We start from the raw sequence: 20449 nt of genomic DNA, 5'->3' as shown, positions 1-20449 counted from the left end.
TCCACATCTGGAGCTGCCTCGTACTGATGAGCGCGGCGCGGTTATAGATCTGCAGAGATGCGATGATTGCCGCTGCTGTAACAAAGCCGAGGCGGCGCCGTGATGTATCGCCCCGCTGCGGCGCCGACTTTACACGGACGTCCTTGAGACGGACATCAGACCTTCCCGCTTCCTTTTCACGGGCGCGACGTCTCCCCGTATCAAACGTAACCGGCTATATTTCAAATCCTTCATTTCCCTGATAAGTGCTATACTGATAAATGCGTAAAAACGACTGATTAGGACGTCTGCCGCAAGAGTTATTACTTCCCACTAATTCATTTCGCTCTCACGTCGAGAGTGTTCATGACTCACTGTTTCAGAATAAAGCTGATTACGCTCCTCAAATGTTTCCTTCTGTGATAGAAAATGTCTCCTTTAATCACTAAATGCGGCCGCCCCCCAAAAGAATAGTTTTTTTTTTTTTTTTACGACTTTGGACGTCCTTGACGTTAAGACATAGTCTACGCGTGTATGGGCTGCTTGCAAATGGGCGGTAGATGTCTCCGGTTTGCGCTATCTGCTATTCGTGCCCAGCGTTTTTTTTTTTTTTTAATTAAAACCAAAAGTCTCAAACTCCGGCGAAAGTGGAGATCGGCTAAACGCTGTGGATTCGCATTTGCGTGCACCAATCATAAACCGGCGTTTTACTTCATCATTTGCCTCTCTAGCCATCTGCAAACTACGGCCCGGGGGCCATATGCTGACCCTTAAATTGTTTAATCCGGCCCCCAGAATTTGAGGAAATTACTTGTTAATATCATGAAAGATAGAGGAACTATCATTGCTTTTAAAATTGTTCATCTAATTTTATGTTGTTGTAAGAGTCATTTCAATATATAATCAAATACATCTGACCGGACGAATACTTTTGTTAACTCTTTCAGTGCCATGCCAAGGCACTTTAGCCGTTATGCAAGACGTTGCCAGATTTTCTGCAGGCATCAGCAAAATCTAATTCAATGTCTTTTAATGCCATGAAAGCAACAGATTATTTTCAAGTTAAGGGCAAATTAATTGGAACATGAAGCAATTTATTGCTAATTTGTGTTATAGTGACTCCTTTGCAAAGCAGTGTAAGCCTTTTTTTGCTCGTGAGGGGGTACTTGGCTGAAAAAAATAGAAACTGTTCTCTTAAAAGCTACTGTGTTGTCTGTCACAACGCCCCTATTGGTTGAGCAATTGCTTCAAGTCATAATTAATCAACCTTTGAACACAGAATTTAAACAATACCCTAATCAATAACTATGATAGATACTGGGATTAAAAAAAATATTGTGTGTTAAAATTTTTCTAGCCATTCATTTTCGATAGCTTTCGATTGCTGGTGCCTATTTTAGCGGCCTGTAGGCTGTAGGCAGGGTAAACCCGGAACTGGTTGCCAGCCAATCACAGGGCACAGAGGGAGGAACAACCATTCATGCACCCAATCACACCTGAGGACAATTTACAGAGTCCAATACACCTACCATGCTTGTTTTTGGAATGTGGAAGAAAGCCAGAGAGAATTCCTGCAGGCACGGGGAGAACATGCAAACTCCACACAGAAACGAGCGGGAATTGAACTCAGCACTCTGAACTGTGAGGCGGACCTGCTAACCACTCCCCCACCGTGCCGCCTATATATTAGTAGCAATTTTGCGCCACGTTATCTTGTTTTCTTCTTCCTGTTTACATTTTTTTGATCAATAAAAGATCTCAGGTAGTTAGCGGTGATGCATTATGCCTCTCTTGCATTTTTTCTTTTAACCGTATGAAAAAATTCGTTAACCCCGGAGGGGAAACAAACCAAGTGTAAAAACACCTATCAGAAAAAAACAAACAAACAAAAAAACACCTATAGGCGTGAAAAGCAGTTTCGTCTCTAAGTGTTTTCCCCCACCCCACAAAAGCAAAATCCCCTTCCCCAAAAGCAGAGCTATCGACTCAAAGGCGTTAGCGTAGCCGGCGCTGGTGGGAGTGATGGATGCCTTCCGCTTTTTAACATCTGTAAGGTAGTTAGGGATGCACGCGGCGTCAAGCGTCGCACTTTTCCATTTGCCGCCTCTCTATGCTTGTCTCTGAGGACTCATCCTATTAGCATTTATCCAAGGCTTCCTTTGTTAGGCCATCGTTTATCATTTGAAATATGATGGAAGGCTTCGTGTTGGGGGGGGGGGGGCAATCAAGAGTGTGTGATACTTGAAAGATCTCCCGTCTTCAAATGAAGCATATGCTTGAACACATGCAAACGAGACATCACATATATGCACTTTAGCGCGCGTCCTCACGTAATACTTTAATTCAATATTATCTTCCGTCCCCGCCTTAAAACAACATCTTAAACATCATGCTAATAGTACACCGGGCGCCATTAAACGTCTTCTTTATAGACCTTTATATGTACTGCACTAAAACATGCTTTAATGCTCATATAAGCCGTAAGGCGTATATTAGAGCTCCGTTCCATTTTATATTCAAGCTACTGCTTAAAAATGAGGTTGCAAACCGGCTCGTACCGAGGAGAAAAGCGAGGCTTTTATTGCCATGGCGACCGCAGATTGCCTTTAGTGATCTCTTATATCGGCGTACGAGCTTCAACGTCTCATAAGGCTGATCTGACGTTACAGTTGTGAATGATAATCTTGGAGTTATTAACTCATTTCCTGCCAGCCTAGTTGAAATGGATTTGGACTTATATGGCAAATATTGTCAATGGCAGTGAATGAGTTCATTTAAAAATAGTTCACGGCGGAAACAGTAGAGAATAAGTTAAGTATGGAGTGATTTTTTTTTTTCTCATTCACTACCAATGACGGCTATTGACGTCATTTTTGTTTTTTACTGGGTTTGTTGGATTGAGTTTAATATTAGGGTTTTAACCATAGATTTTTTAGGCTACATAATGAATTATATAAAGAAAATAAATAAAAATAAATCAGAATAATAATAAAAACATGTTTTTCCTGTTTCTGATATTTGTCTGCAAACATAAATACATCTCAAGTTTCTTTAAAGGCTTTTTCAATAAAAGTGTCTTCAAAATAGATACATTTGAGCAATTAATTTAACTCATTCACTGCCGGCCCAGTAAAAATGGATCTTTGACGTCTATACTCGTCAATGGCAGTGAATGCTTTAACTTTGAAAAGCTCACAGACTCAAGTGAAAAGCAATACCAATATTGGCACTTGCTAATGGTACTGTGGTCTATTGGATCTAGTTGTTCATCCTATAAGAATAGAATAGAATAGAATAGAATAGAATAGAATAGAATAGCAACACATATCCACGACAGTGCTATTTAATAATTAGTTGGAAATTAACATAAAAATAAAAAATCATCCATCCTGTCATACTGTGTTTTTGAGTTTAGTTTGGATACTTTGCATTGATGTAGTAAGCTAAACTTGAGCTGCTTCATTGGTAAGCAAACGCTTTCATTTAAATAATGCATATCATTTTATCTTTACCAAAGGTGCTATAGGGGTTTTAATTAGTTAAATTTACTATTTATCATACCAACAACTCTCACATGCTCGTCCATGGTCATGTCTTCCTTCTGTCCTGAAATTGCCATATGCCAATGTTTGTTTTCCTCCCTTTTCCAAATGCACAAAAACTGATCAAAAATGATCAAATCATTGCACAAAAGGCATAAAGTTAGAGATTAAAAAATGAGATTAACACGATTTAAAATAGTAACGCTTGAACTAACTCGCTTTGATCACAATCTGTCAATCTGACATCCGCAATTATTGATATTAATTAGTGTGCAAATGTGGTTGTAAAAGCGCCACGTGAATAAAGTTGGGTTGAGAATCAATTATTTTTATTTACTAAACAAAACTACCGTCGTTTTACGAAAAAAAAAAAAACTCGTGTTCTATAATTGTAGACCCTGGTGTAGGCTCCTAAAAAAATGTCGAGGTAATTGTCTGGCTCTGCCCTTTGTGTGTCCAAATAAATGGAGTCTGCGCGATGAAAGGATGATGGATGATAAGAGAAGATGATGGATGACACTGAGAATAAACCGCAAAATAAAAAAGACCTGATCCTGCAGTCGTGAGTCCACAACAGATGGGAGACTATTAAACATAACTACGACGCTTTGCCAAAACTTCCAACTTGAATTTATTAGCTACATTACAGCCAAATGATCGATATACTTTTTTAATTGTACTTCAGGTATTTTCCGCTTCAGCGATCCACGCGCGTGATTTTTTAAATTGCATCTAAATGGAAATGAGTTCAAAAAGGGTGCTTTTGTGCGCTATGCGTTTCATAAATTGATAGGATTTCTTTTTTTTTTAATGTCAGAAATAGAAATAGATTTAACATGCTTATCACATGGTTGATTAATGAATGAAACAAGCTTCCGTTAATCTCACCCTGGGAAGTGTGTGTGTGTGTGTGTGTGTGTTTTTTTTTATCACATGGTGGGAACCTAACTCCAAGTTTTACTATCTTTGTGGGGACCTCTTGTACTTGTGGGGACCATTTTGGACCCCGCAAGTTTAGACCTTTTTTTTGAGAGTCAGAACCAGATTTTAGAGTATAGGACCGAATTGGGTTTTAGTTGATGTTAGGGTTAGGATTAGGAATAGGGTTACAAATTGGCAATCTGTGATGGTTAACATTTGCGCTAGGAAATGCATTATGTCAACAGGATGTCCCCACTATGAGAGAAAACCTCCCTTGCGTGTGTGTGGGGGGAATGAATGAATGTGTGTGTGTGTACGCACCCCCCTGGTTTTTGCTGCATAGTGGAGACAAAATTCTGACTACTCTTTTACCTGTGAGGACCATTTTGGACGCCATAAATTTAGACTACACGATCGAATTGGATTTTAGTTGATGTTCAAGTGAGGGTTAGGTTGTGATGATTAAGGTTAGGGGCTAGGAAATGCATTATGTCAATGGGATGTCCCCACTATGATATTTAAAAAAAAAAAAACACGTGCATGGGTGCATTTCCATCTGTGTATGTGTGGAAGCGGTGTAAACGAAACCCCGCTCCGCTCCTCTGCAATGATAACTCTTCTTTTGATCACCCCAGTAGCTCCGACTGCGTCACTAATACCCCACCCCCCACCCCCGTACACACACATGCGCATCCCGCTATTCGAGCGCGCACAAGTAATGAAACCCCCATCCCCAATATACACACATAATCCTGCCGCCGTAATATCCACCCAGCTGGGCCGCTGTTTACCGGGTGTGCGTAGCCTTTTGAGGCGCGTGTGCAAACAGCGGCTGGTTTGATACTTTGTTGCCAACTTCCTGCGCCGTAATGGGAATGTGGAGTGTGAATGGAGTCGCTCCGTGAATGTCAGGATTAGTGGGAGCTCAGGGAGGACCCCCAGTGTGCAGCCATATGTAACGTGTTAGCTTATATGATGACACGGGCATAAATTGGCTCCTTCCCGCTCAGGGGTGCGTTAATTGTACAGCTCAGGAACAGGTGCCAACTCCAAAAAAAACAACATTTTTTTTGCATGCATGCATTCTTAGAATGGAACCACTAGAATGGAATTTTTGATATTTTACGCTGCTTTTTGTGTGTGATACATAAAGAAACAATGTGCAGAAAACACAAAGTTGAAATCTTGTTTAATTTTTTTACTAAAAATTTTTGCTAGGACGCCCCATTCTGATATCAACTGGAAACACATTTTCGCAGCGTAAAATTCCGTTTTATTCCATATGGGTGAAATAACTCAAAATAAGTAATAATAGTAATTTATGTATTTAATAAAATATTAATAAATAATCATAATCAGAAATAACAAATCTCACCTTGCTAGCACAAAGAGAGTTTGCAAATTCATACGTAGTTCCGGAGAAACCTTCATTTGTTAGGTTAGCACTAGCTAGCACAACACGGGAGACACAAATTGATTTACATCTTTACTAAAAGCCTACCTAGCTAGCACAAAATGGGTGACACAATTTGATTTAAAACTTAAAAGCCAAAAACCACCTAGCTAGCACAACATGGGTGACACAAATTGATTAATGACTTTACTAAAAGCGAAAGCCTACCTAGCTAGCGCAAAATGGGTGACACAGATTAATTTAAAACTTAAAAGCCAAAAAACACCTAGCGAGCACAACATGGGCGACACAAATTGATTTATGACTTTACAAAAAATGAAAAAGCACCTACCTATCACAAAATTTGCAACACGGACTGATTTAAAACTTTACTAAAAGCCAAAAAACACCTAGCGAGCACAACATTGGCAATACTGATTTGCTGAAAACATTACTAAAAGCTAAAAGCTACTAGCTAACACAACATGGGTGACACGGTTTGATCTAAAACTTGACTAAAAGTGAAAAAGCACCTAGCTAGCACAGCATTGGTGATACTGATTTGCTTAAAACTTTACTAAAAGCTAAAAGCTACTAGCTAACACAACATGGGTGACACGGTTTGATCTAAATCTTGACTAAAAGCGAAAAAGCACCTAGCTAGCACAGCACTGGTGATACAGCACGGTAGCACAACACGGTCGACACGGATTCATTTGAAACTTTATTAAAAGCACGGCGAGTGGTCCTGAGGTTTAAAGTAAGTCATTTTGAATTAAAAATCGAAACCGTTCCGTTGATGTGTCTATGCTAGCACTACAAATTTGTGTCCAAAAATTCAAACTGACAGCTTGGTAAAGTGCTTTCGACAACATATTATGTAAATAGTGTGCACCCCATTTACAGTCATGATTGAGTGGGATTTTTTTTTTAACGGACCTCTGTAGTTTTTCCCGACTGACAAAAGCAGCCGCTGACACGGTGGTGGTCTCCCGCAGGCTCTCCGTACAGGGACAAGATCACCATTGCAATTCTGCAGCTGCAGGAGGAGGGCAAGCTGCACATGATGAAAGAGAAATGGTGGAGGGGGAACGGCTGTCCCGAGGAAGAGAGCAAAGAGGCCAGCGCTCTGGGGGTGCAGAACATCGGCGGGATTTTCATCGTGCTGGCCGCCGGACTGGTGCTGTCTGTATTTGTGGCCGTCGGGGAGGTGCTCTACAAATCCAAGCAGAATGCCCAACTCGAGAAGGTACCGTGCCTGCGTATATCTATTTTATAGATTTTTATAGGTTTATTATTTTATTTTATTTTATTTTATTTTATTTTATTTTATTTTATTTTAAATTATATTATATTATATTATATTATATTATATTATTTTGTATTATATTGTATTATATGTTTTGTTTTATGTACATTATATGTATTTTATAGGTTTATTATATTATATTATATTATATTATATTATATTATATTATATTATATTATATTATATTATTTTATTTTAAATTATATTATTTTATTATTTTATATTATTTTATATTATGTTGTATTATGTTTTGTTTTATGTACATTAGATGTATTTTATAGGTTTATTATATTATATTATTATTATATTACTTTATTTTATATTATATTGTATTATATGTATTTTATAGTTTTATTATATTGTATTATATTATATTATATTGTATGTTTTGTTTTATGTACATTATATGTATTTTATAGGTTCATATATATATATATATATATATATATATATATATATATATATATATATATATATATATATATATATATATATATATATGTGTGTGTGTGTGTGTATGCTTGTACAGTATTTTGGCCATTCATCTGATGTTTGCACAGAGGGAAAACAATGAAAAAAGACACTAGGGAGCTGAAATTTCACCCAGATGATAACAACATGTCAATGTGCAAAAAAACATGAACATTTAGTTATCACACAACCAGGTGTCTGCCATCGCTCGGCTAAAGTACAGCCAGAATGATGTGGAACAAAATGATACAATGCGTGATCCAAAAATGAGCCAAATGAGCAGCACATCATTGAAGAAAATAATTAATGAAAAGAGTTGCCCACGGCCCAAAATGGGGGAAAAAAAAAGCGGACAAACAAACACTCGAGTTTAACCTCGTTAGCGCCGTTCTCATTTTCAAACATTCTAATTTGGCATGGCAGCGTTGACATTGATTTGACTTTTTAGGGACTCCATCGAGGTCGCCGCGATGTTTTCATGGCAGGCTTTGTGCGGCGTTCCTTTCAAAACGGCCTGGATGCATTTGTTTTTCCCCACCTGCCACCTCACCGCTGATTAGTTTGTGTTTTTGTTGCCGGCCGCGTACGTTCTGAGCACATCTCAGCGATCATTAATCAAGATACCGGCTCGGGGTGTTTGAATCATTTCAAATGCCACAACATCCACGCTGGCGAGGTTTTGTTGTTCATTTACTCGCCTCCCTCCCACCTGCTCTATTCGCTCTACCTGTCACACGAAACCAATGGCTTTTCGCTGATTTTTTTTCTTTTTTTTTTCCTAAATCCGCCTCGTCTTTCCTCTTTGCTCCACACACTTCCGTTTGCTTTTCTTCTTCGGTAATCACCCCGCTCGGGGAAGGCGCAAAATGTCATTCAAATTGTGCGTATAAGTGAAAGAAAATGGCCTGTTGTCCAAGCCGCCCACGTGTCACACTCCCACAACCTAAATTGGATTCAGCATCATCTGAAAAGTGATTTCCAAGGCATTCGGACCCGGCGGACATAATAACGTTGTTATGTGGGGGATTTCATGTCTTGCGCATGAAATAACCTGTGTCATCCATTTTGAAGATATTCAAGCTCGCCGATGTTTGTTTGCTTTGCCGGGGAAATCAAACCGACAGATATGAAAACGTGACGGTCGACGTGGCTGAGCTCGGATGTCGGACTGTTGTCTCCATTTTAAAACTTGCTCCTCGTCGGAATAAAAAAACAATTACTCAAGCAAGATGCTTGGGCTGTTTCATGTCAAAAGTCAAATCAATAGATGTTCATTTTCATCGCCAGATATATAGATTTTTAATTATATGTAAATACATATAATTTTTAAATAAGCAGTATATAAACAAGGCTTCAAGGCTTGATACTTACAAATAATAATCATCGTTCATTTTTCAAAATGGGCCTCAATCGATAGCTAGCACCATATATATTAGGAATCAGGTACAAACTCAATGCCATTTCACACTGGTAAATAATATATCAAGGCGAGAAAAGCAGAAGCTTTTGATATGCAAACATGGGGAAACATTGCCCCCTGGTGGCAGGATGACAAAGTGCTTAATTTGGCATGTACAGGCTTCTTAAAGGTTAATATCGCAGAGGATCAGATTAATTTTTCGTGGCAGCCAATATCGTATATATATATATATATATATATATACACATATATATATATGGGTTAGGGTTTTTTAAAAAACGTATTTATTGTACAAAATAATTTTACCCCCTACCAGTTATTTACTTATTATTATTATTGTTTAGTGATTAACTACTAAATAACTACTAAATGATTAGGTCGAAAAAACTGTGTTTACATACACTGTATGTTAAAAATCATAAATGAATGAAGTTTTAAACTTAGTTTCATGCAAGTCTTAAGTTACTGTGACAACAAAAATCAAATTCTGAGCTGCGTCAAATGGTATTTAGTTAGCATATGTTTTGAAGCACAAAAAAATGGATGGCGGGCCTCAAATGCCATAGATTGGACACCCTTATTTTACACATTCACTACCGCTGACGGGTTTTGACGTCCATTTTCAAATCATTTACAAGTCATTCACTGCCATTGACGAACGTCCCCTAAAGTCTCTCGTCTCTCAGATCTCTCATGGCCTTTTAGTTTGAATCGGGTCCGGTCCTCCGGCGGCCTAATGCGCCGTCCCGCGAGCGTCCTCATCAATGTTGCGAGCGGTGCGGCATAAACACTCTTCCGCTCCCCGTCCCCCACTCTCGCGCAGAGATCCTTCTGCAGCGCCATGATGGACGAGCTCCGGGTGTCTCTCAAGTGCCAGCGTCGTCTCAAGCAGAAGCCGCAGCCGCCCGTCATGGTTAAAACCGAGGAAGTCATCAACATGCACACCTTCAACGACAGGAGACTCCCGGGAAAGGAAACCATGGCGTGAAAAAAAAACAAAAACAAAACAAAAAAAACTCTTCGGTGTGTTTCGGGGACAAATGGGCGGAGCTAGATGACATCGCCGCCGTCTGAAGTCGGCGGTCTTTTCTTGTTTTTTTTTTCCGGACCGTCGATTTGTAAATGTGGAGCGATGTTTCCTGTGGAAATCAAGCTAGCTGAGCGTCACCTCACTTTGCGAAAGGCAGCTGGACACGAAGCGGACTGGAAATGCTGAAGGCGGATCAACGCGCACGTAGTGACACAGGATGTAGTTTTTCCGTTCGAGTCCGACCTCTGTGTGACCCCCCACAATAAACCCCCTTTCCCCTTAGTTTCTTTAGGATTATTTGAAGAGTTAAAATAAAAAAAAAAATCCAGAAGAAGATGATGAGTAGACATCACCAATCACTTTTACTATGAACTGGTGTGTATATTTGGGAATCATCTTTGCCGAGTCATCGTACCGTCTTTTTCCTCGTGCCAAAGCTTTTGGTTCAAAAGCCTCAATGTAACACGCTTCTAATGTCTAAAATTGTTGTTTTAATGCAGGATTTCTACAAAAAAATCTATCTATAATAATGTTTGTTTTTGTACAAGATCAAGACATTTTATAGGACTTTGTATCATGGTAGCCCCTCCCGAGGACACGACATGTAGCGGACGTAAAAGGAAGCCCCCGTTGGCTCTGTAGGATTCATCCCGCTCGCTTTATGCCGCTTTCGCTCTTTTCATTCTTTGTGTGTTTGCGTGTCTGGAGAAAAATATGGCTATGTAATAAAGCTATGCTTGAAGTCGCAGAGGGCTTGGTTTTTAAGATGGATGGCGCGTCGTTACCAGAGGGTGTGCACACTTTTGCAAACCGTTATGTCGGTCGTTTTACGCTCTCTCACTCGAATGTTTTTCTTCATTTTGATGTTTATCTTGATCGCGTTTCTTACAGTGTCCTCCTGAGACACAACCTACGCTATAAAAAGTGCCGGACAAAAACACAAGAAATAATTGTTCAAAAAAAAAAGGTAAGTTGTCATGTTTTAAGCAAAAAAAAAAAGCTAATTTCTTACAGTATCCTCTTGACGCCCAGCTTACGCTACAAAAACTGACAAAAAAAAATCAATAAAGGCAACTTGTCATTTTTAAAACAAATACAAATTGCCACTAGGTTCAGAATTGTATTTGTCATAGAAAACTTTTTATTTATTTATTTTTTTTGCACAGTAAACCAAATTCAAGACTTTTTTCCTCTAATGGTTTTAAGAACAATCTGGGTGCTTGAAATCCCAAAGCTAATGCTAACGCTAATAAACAGCCACATCAAGTTAAAAGAGGGTGTGCACACTTTTGCAAACCATTATTTCGATCATTTTAATGTTCTCACGCCGTTATTTGTTCATAAATTGAGATATTCATCTTGATCTAATTTCTTAAAGTAAATATTCCTCATGAGAACCAGCCTACACTACAAAAATATGTTGTTTTTTAAAATTATGGTTTCAAACTTTTAGTGAAGTTTCAAATTAGGGTTTTATACAAAAATGCGGGTTTCAAATGAGGTTTTTAAAGTAGTTAGACTTTAAAAGTAGAGTTTTAAACCACAGGTTTTCAAATTTGAGTTTCGAACCCAGGTTACGGTTTCAAAGTAGGGTTTTCAGCTACAATATCAATGTTGCTCGCCACTGTTCCGGTTTGTGTATTTTGTTTTGTTTTTTTTATTCCCCCCCTCTCCCTCCCTCCCTCCTCACAGGCGGCCAGACGCCTCCGCCTTTCCGCGACGAGGTTTTGGGCGGTCACGATGAGAGGCGCTGGCAGCACAGTAATGGACGCCCTCCACGTTGACACGAAAGGTCAAAGCAGGCCCAAGCCGATCGTTAAGCGTGTCACACTTATTTCCATCATATTAAGTCCTCTTCCTGCTTTTCCTTAAGTGCTTCTCGGAACGCTCTCCTTGGATGGCGCCGTCTTCATTAGGCAATTAGTGTGGGCAAAAATGAATTGGGGAATGTGACTTTGCTTTGTCGTGCAAAAACATTTTTGGGCGCACAAACCTGACGGGAGATTTTTACAAGACAGTCTAGAGTAAGGCTTTTTTTCGCAAAAAAACGACAGTCTATATAGAGTAAGGCTTTTTTTGCAAAAAAATGTCAGTCTACAGTAAGGCTTTTTTCACAAAAATACGACAGTAAGGCTTTTTATCGCAAAAAAAACGACAGTCTATAGTAAGGCTTTTTTGCAAAACACGACAGTCTGTAGTAAGGCTTTTTTTCGCAAAAAAACAAGTCTATAGTAAGGCTTTGTTTCGCATAAAAACTACAGTCTGTAGTAAGGCTTTTTTTTCACAACAAAAACGACAGTCTATAGCAAGGCTTTTTGTCGCAAAAAAACGACAGGCTTTTTTTTCGCAAAAAAATGACAGTCTATAGTATATTACTATATTACTATAGTCTATAGTATAACTATTGACTGTCGTTTTTTTTACCAAAAAATAGCCTTACTATAGACTGTCGTTTTTTGTGATGAAAAGCCTTTTTTTGCGAGAATAAAAATCCTTACTATAGACTGTCGTTTTTTTGTGAAAAAAGCCATACTATAAACTGATGTTTTTTTGCGAGAATAAAAATCCTTACTATAGACTGTCGTTTTTTTTGCAAAAAAAAATTACTACAGACTGTCGTTTTTTCGCAAAAAAAAAACATACTATAGACTGTCGTTTTTTTTGCAAAAAAAAGCCTTACTAAAGACTGTCGTTTTTTCGCAAAAAAAAACATACTATAGACTGTCGTTTTTTTTGCAAAAAAAAGCCTTACTAAAGACTGTCGTTTTTTTGCAAAAAAAACCATACTATAGACTATCGTTTTTTTGAGAAAAAATCCTTACTATAGACTGTTTTTTTTGTGAAAAAAAGCCATACTATAAACTGACGTTTTTTTGCGAGAATAAAAATCCTTATTATAGACTGTCGTTTTTTTTTGCAAAAAAAACTTACTACAGACTGTCGTTTTTTTCGCAAAAAAAAAACATACTATAGACTGTCGTTTTTTTGCAAAAAAAAGCCTTACTAAAGACTCTCGTTTTTTGGCAAAAAAAGCCTTACTATAGACTGTCGTTTTTTTGCAAAAAAAAACATACTATAGACTGTCGTTTTTTTGCAAAAAAAACATACTATAGACTATCGTTTTTTTGAGAAAAAAGCCTTACTACAGACTGTCGTTTTTTTGTGAAAAAAAGCCATACTATAGACTGTCGTTTTTTTGCAAAAAAAAGCCTTACTATAGACTGTCGTTTTTTGGCAAAAAAAGCCATACTATAGACTGTCGTTTTTTTGCAAAAAAAAAAAAAAAAGCCTTACTAAAGACTGTCGTTTTTTTGCAAGAAAAAACATACTATAGACTATCGTTTTTTTGAGAAAAAAGCCTTACTATAGACTGTGTTTTTTTTGTGAAAAAAAGCCATACTATAGACTGACGTTTTTTTTGCGAGAATAAAAATCCTTACTATAGACTGTCGTTTTTTTGCAAAAAAAACTTACTACAGACTGTCGTTTTTTTCGCAAAAAAAACCACACTATAGACTCGTTTTTTTGAGAAAAAAGTCTTACTATAGACTGTAGTTTTTTTGTGAAAAAAAGCCATACTATAGACTGACGTTTTTTAGCAAAAAAAAAGCCTTACTAAAGACTGTCGTTTTTTGGCAAAAAAAGCCTTACTATAGACTGTCGTTTTTTGGCAAAAAAGCCTTACTATAGACTGTCGTTTTTTGCAAAAAAAGCCTTACTATAGACTGTCATTTTTTGGCAAAAAAAGCCATACTATAGACTGTCGTTTTTTTGCAAAAAAAAAAAGCCTTACTATATATAGACTGTCGTTTTTTGGCAATAAAAGCCATACTATAGACTGTCGTTTTTTTGCAAAAAAAAAAAGCCTTACTAAAGACTGTCGTTTTTTGGCAAAAAAAAGCCTTACTATAGACTGTCGTTTTTTTGCAAAAAAAAAAAAAGCCTTACTAAAGACTGTCGTTTTTTGGCAAAAAAAGCCTTACTATAGACTGTCGTTTTTTGGCAAAAAAAGCCTTACTATAGACTGTCGTTTTTTGCAAAAAAAGCCTTACTATAGACTGTCATTTTTTGGCAAAAAAAGCCTTACTATAGACTGTCATTTTTTGGCAAAAAAAGCCATACTATAGACTGTCGTTTTGTTGCAAAAAAAAAAGCCTTACTATATATAGACTGTCGTTTTTTGGCAATAAAAGCCATACTATAGTTTTTTTGCAAAAAAAAAAAGCCTTACTAAAGACTGTCGTTTTTTGGCAAAAAAAAAGCCTTACTATAGACTGTCGTTTTTTTGCAAAAAAAAGCCTTACTATAGACTGTCGTTTTTTTGGCAAAAAAAGCCATACTATAGACTGTCGTTTTTTTGCAAAAAAAAAGCCTTACTATATATAGACTGTCGTTTTTTTGCAAAAAAAGCCTTACTAAAGACTGTCGTTTTTTGCAAAAAAAAGCCTTACTATAGACTGTCGTTTTTTTGCAAAAAAAAGCCTTACTAAAGACTGTCGTTTTTTGGCAAAAAAAGCCTTACTATAGACTGTCGTTTTTTTGCAAAAAAAAAAGCCTTACTATATATAGACTGTCGTTTTTTTGCAAAAAAAGCCTTACTATAGACTGTCGTTTTTTTGCAAAAAAAGCCTTACTATAGACTGTCGTTTTTTGGCAAAAAAAGCCATACTATAGACTGTCGTTTTTTTACAAAAAAAAAAGCCTTACTAAAGACTGTCGTTTTTTGCAAAAAAAAGCCTTACTATAGACTGTCGTTTTTTTGCAAGAAAAAACATACTATAGACTATCGTTTTTTTGAGAAAAAAGCCTTACTATAGACTGTGGTTTTTTTGTGAAAAAAAGCCATACTATAGACTGACGTTTTTTTTGCGAGAATAAAAATCCTTACTACAGACTGTCGTTTTTTTCGCAAAAAAAAACACACTATAGACTCGTTTTTTTGAGAAAAAAGTCTTACTATAGACTGTAGTTTTTTTGTGAAAAAAAGCCATACTATAGACTGACGTTTTTTAGCAAAAAAAAAAGCCTTACTAAAGACTGTCGTTTTTTGGCAAAAAAAGCCTTACTATAGACTGTCGTTTTTTTGCAAAAAAAAAAAGCCTTACTAAAGACTGTCGTTTTTTGGCAAAAAAAGCCTTACTATAGACTGTCGTTTTTTGGCAAAAAAAGACTTACTATAGACTGTCGTTTTTTGCAAAAAAAGCCTTACTATAGACTGTCATTTTTTGGCAAAAAAAGCCATACTATAGACTGTCGTTTTTTTGCAAAAAAAAAAAGCCTTACTATATATAGACTGTCGTTTTTTGGCAGTAAAAGCCATACTATAGACTGTCGTTTTTTTGCAAAAAAAAAAAGCCTTACTAAAGACTGTCGTTTTTTGGCAAAAAAAAAGCCTTACTATAGACTGTCGTTTTTTTGCAAAAAAAAGCCTTACTATAGACTGTCGTTTTTTTGGCAAAAAAAGCCATACTATAGACTGTCGTTTTTTTGCAAAAAAAAAGCCTTACTATATATAGACTGTCGTTTTTTTGCAAAAAAAGCCTTACTATAGACTGTCGTTTTTTGGTAAAAAAAAGCCTTACTATAGACTGTCGTTTTTTGGCAAAAAAAGCCATTCTGTAGACTGTCGTTTTTTTGCACAAAAAAAAAAAGCCTTACTAAAGACTGTCGTTTTTTGCAAAAAAAAGCCTTACTATAGACTGTCGTTTTTTTCCAAGAAAAAACATACTATAGACTATCGTTTTTTTGAGAAAAAAGCCTTACTATAGACTGTCGTTTTTTTGTGAAAAAAAGCCATACTATAGACTGACGTTTTTTTGCGAGAATAAAAATCCTTACTATAGACTGTCGTTTTTTTGCAAAAAAAACTTACTACAGACTGTCGTTTTTTTCGCAAAAAAAAAAACATACTATAGACTGTCGTTTTTTTGCAAAAAAAAGCCTTACTAAAGACTGTCGTTTTTTGGCAAAAAAAGCCTTACTATAGACTGTCGTTTTTTTGCAAAAAAAAAAAACATACTATATACTATCGTTTTTTTGAGAAAAAAGCCTTACTATAGACTGTGGTTTTTTTGTGAAAAAAAGCCATACTATAGACTGACGTTTTTTTGCGAGAATAAAAATCCTTACTATAGACTGTACTACAGACTGTCGTTTTTTCGCAAAAAAAAACATACTATAGACTGTCGTTTTTGGCTAAAAAACCTTACTATAGACTGTTGTTTTTTTGCAAAAAAAAGCCTTACTATAGACTGTCGTTTTTTGGCAAAAAAAGCCATACTATAGACTGTCGTTTTTTTCCAAAAAAAAGCCATACTATAGACGGACGTTTTTTTGCGAAAAAACGACAGTAAGGCTTACTTGTATTTTTGTAAAATAATTTTTCCTCCACGGTCCCCCACACATGCTTGGCGACCACTGTCAAGCAGCCCTGGCACTTTTCCCCCCTCGCAGTCCTCGCGTTTCATCTCGGCTTCGTCACGCCTTTTTTCTTCCATCCAAGTCATATTTTTTGTTCCATCCAAGTGATTTTGCGCCTCCTCTTTACAGCGCGGCCAAATGGACGAGAAGGGAGAGCGGCTTTTGATGTTCTCATACATGAACTCCTAAATGGGCCTGTTTTTGTCTTACTCGGGAGCACGCTTGATCACAGCAAATTGACTACAAAATGACTCATAATGACCTCTGCGTTTCAGCTCGGGGGAAAAAAAGGCCCCCAAAAAACACTCTTGCCTGTCATTACTCGTAGTGCATTTTAATGAGGGATGAATAATTCAGGCGCAACAGTGGATGGAATAGTCCTGCAAGCACGGTGGCTTTTTGATGGAGAGCCAGCCACGTGCATGTTTACCTCTATATTTTTTCTTTTTTTTTTTTTTTTTTTTTTGGGGGGGGGGGGGGGGGGGGTGCCCTGTATTCCCAAAGCCTCCGTGGAAAAGGTTAAAGCATACAGCCTGCAGGCGGCACAACAAAGGTCACCGTGCAGTTTAGGAATGAGGAGAAGGAAGAGGTGGAAAAGTGGAACACAAAACACAACACAAAACATCTGACCTTGACAAAAATCTCCAGATGTGTTTTTTGAAAGAAAGAAAAAATCTATCGGGAGGTAAGAAAGGGAGCTAGAAAAAAAGTCATGATAAAAATGGGAGACTTGGTGGAGGATTGAAGGGTGGGAAAGTCAATCTATGAAAGATCGCAGTGGGAAACGTCCAACAAAAAAGATGGAGGCAAGACAGTGGACTCAACAAGGGAAAGTGGCATAATGCTGCCCTCTTGTGGACAGACTGGAAACTGACAGTAGGAAGTGAACAACGACAGGGTTTTGTTATCCTCAGCCCTCTAAAAAAAAAACTTTCGTTTATAAAACCTAAGTCAAGGAAAAATGTCTAATATTGCTGAACAGACGGAGTGAAGTCGGTTGATAGAGAATTTTAGCTTATTACGCAAGACAAAGTGACATATTTTTTCACGACTTATTCTTTGTTTAATACTTATTTGAATTGATTATTAATTAAAAGGTATTTATTATTTCATTTTAATACTTTTGTAATGATTATTTCAATTATACATACTTATTTCACAATACATATACCTAAAAATGTTTGACAAATCCTACATATATTGGGAAAAACAAAGAATACTAAAATAATAATTATAATAAACAAAAAATGTAAAATTTAGGAGTGACGGGTAGTTGACAAAAAGCAAAGAAAAAAATCCAAAATGAAAAGAACTGAATTTAAAAACCAAAAACTACATGTTTATAAAATTAACTAAAATTACCTCGTTTTCATCGTTTTTTATTTGATCATTTATGACTTCATAGGCCGAGTATAAACTAATTTAAAATGATGGAATAAAAACTATCATTATAAAATAAAAACTAGGACCAATTGTTTGTTTTCCTCTGTAAATATCATTTATGAACTTAGAGTTCGTTTCAAATATAATGTTGCAAGTTTTTTTTGTAGAGCAAAGCCACAGGAAACACTTAAAACATTTTTTGCTCCTCTTGCACCCTCTAGCGGTCAGCCACCACCATTTTTTTTGTACTCCCAAGAACAGCATAAAAAATGTCAACACTTTAGTAGTAGGAAATTATACATACTTTAATGCCAAAATAATAGGTTTATTTTGCAATCAAGTCAAACATTTCAGACATTTAAAAACATTTAAAAATCCAATCTAAGATTTACAGAAATAATAAAAAAAAAAGGCAGTACACTTAGATTAAGGGTTGAAATAAGAAGTGATCTGCATTTCCATCAGTGCTTTCACGTCCTCCAAAAGGCAGAGCGCACGTCGCACTCTCTGGCAACAATATCACGTTAAAAAAAAAAATTAAAAAAATTCGAGGTCATTTGTCATCATGAGGAGGTGGATACTGCCCAGCTTTCAGGATTATTTCATATATGAGGACATAATAAGGTCATAACGATTAAAAAAAAAAAAATCAGCTGCACACATTCCGTTTCAGTACAATTTGGGGACTTTGTGTCACACAAGTCTTGAAAATAAAACCAGCTATAGACTTCAAATAAAAAAAAAAAAAAAACAGCAGTTTTTGAAGGCTGTTGAGCTTTTTTAATCACAACTTTTTGGTTGGTTTAGAAAAAATGTTTGCTTTGATGGATTGATTTGAAAGATTTGCACTCTGAACGCTTCATAGAGACCCAAAATGCCGTTTTGTCCAGAAAAGTGGTTTTCAACTTTTTGCGGTGTACCCCCTGTGAAAAAAAATGACTTGACACATCTCTTGTATTCAACTTTGAAACTACATTATAGTAGTGCCTCTAGAAGCTAAATCATGCCACATTACCCGTTATATTTCTTGTTTGTCTGCCGAAAAATTGCCTCATAAATGACAACGCACACGTTACGTTTTGCAAAGCAATCACTGTAACAAAACATTGCAATGATTTGATTCTTGTTCCAATTGATTTGCTCTCAATTTGAAAAGAAAAATGATTACTCGTAATTATACTATTCAAATCGCACCCTGAAGTGGCACATGGGTACATGTAACCCAAAATTGAAAAACCACTGGTCCAGAACAAACATTTTAGGTCCAGAGACCCCCCCCCCCAAATGCAAATTAAACCGAGCATGACCATAAGAATGAAAACGTTTGAGAACCATTTGTTAGCAACACATTTCATCATATTATCCGGCAAAAAAAACGTATATTCGTTGAAGTTCATTTCACTTGTGTTTTGTTGGTTGAAAAAAAGCATTTCATTCAAAGTCTTTGAGACTTTGCAGAATTAAATTTGGAGAAAAAAAAAAACCCCAAACTCATTTGTATCCTTAATAGCCTTTTAAAACAGGAACGCAATAATTACTCAGCTGCATTGACCGCCAGGGTTTTAAGAATGTGCTTAAAAATTTCAATCAGTAGTTACATTGATTGGAAAAACCTTCACAAACGCGTCCGTTGACTTCATTAATCTCGGTTAGTTGTTGTTCGACCCCACCTATTTAAATGTCAACATTAGTACAAAAACAAAGAAAAAGAAATCGCCACACGAAAAGGCTGATTATCCTCGGCTGTTTCGAAAACAAAACAAAAACAAACAAAAAAAAGCATCCGGTACAAACGACGGCGCAACTACAGTGTTCCCTCGCCACTTATCATTTCAATTTTTGCCACTGAACTTAACAGCCTGTTAATACTCGATCTTGTTCAGCTGCAAATGAAGGCACTTTCGCTTCAAACTAAACCGCTGCTCGTCATTGTATAATTTGACAGAGCATTATGTATATATTCGGGGCCAAATCTACAATTCCCGCAACAGCTCGATGTGATTTCAGACTCCAGTTTAGTGGACGCGCGACGGCCGCTACCCCGAAAGCAACTTCATTCCTAGAGCGAGAAAGTCCGTGTGTCTCCCGACTAAAGTCAGTGGAAGTAAACAGGAAGAAAAAAACAAATATAAGCCTGGCACTTTATGAGAACATTTCATTGGCTGCGGAGACTCTGGGGGAGTTAGCGGCCGCTCTCGCCATACTCTGGCGCACCGAATGTTGTTTGTTGTAAAATAAAATAAGTTTGTGCCCAAAGACAGACACATGTTTGTTTAGCCTCCTTAGGAGATCAATGGACATGTGAAAGAAATTTAGGCAAAGTTTTATTTTAAACACATTTTAAACACTCTATTTATGTACGTTAGGGGCCAAATCCATCTGAAAAACGAGGGAACACTGTATTTGGTCAAAGACAGGCGCTGGTGGCGCTAAAACTGCGTCTTCCCAAAATGCGCGCCGAAGCTAGCTACTGTGTTTCAAACGTAAGGAGGAGGTAGATGAAAGAGCTCACAAGTTATCATAAAAAAATAAAATCAAAAAGTTGGACGATATGAGGTAGGTATCTTTCTGTAAACTAATC

At 37.0% G+C, this 20449-nt stretch overlaps 1 protein-coding gene across 2 annotated transcripts in view; it reads left to right on the top strand.

Moving 5' to 3' along the window:
- LOC148406983 (glutamate receptor ionotropic, kainate 2-like) overlaps positions 1-10813 on the top strand; it is a 90627-nt gene extending 79814 nt beyond the window's left edge. For both annotated transcript variants that reach the window (XM_088402792.1, XM_088402791.1), the window contains exons 15-16: positions 6834-7084; positions 9859-10813. In XM_088402792.1, coding sequence (XP_088258918.1) covers positions 6834-7084; positions 9859-10023 — 416 coding nt within the window. In that variant the 3' untranslated portion in view covers positions 10024-10813. The remainder of the gene's footprint in view (positions 1-6833; positions 7085-9858) is intronic.
- Positions 10814-20449: the final 9636 nt, after the last annotated feature.

The sequence above is a fragment of the Hippichthys cyanospilos genome, chromosome 20 (assembly GCF_059441005.1).
Source record: "Hippichthys cyanospilos isolate Australia breed blue-spotted pipefish chromosome 20, RoL_Hcya_1.0, whole genome shotgun sequence".
Taxonomy (NCBI): domain Eukaryota; kingdom Metazoa; phylum Chordata; class Actinopteri; order Syngnathiformes; family Syngnathidae; genus Hippichthys; species Hippichthys cyanospilos.
The sequence above is the reverse complement of the archived record's forward strand: the minus strand, read 5'-3'. Positions and strand labels throughout refer to the sequence as shown.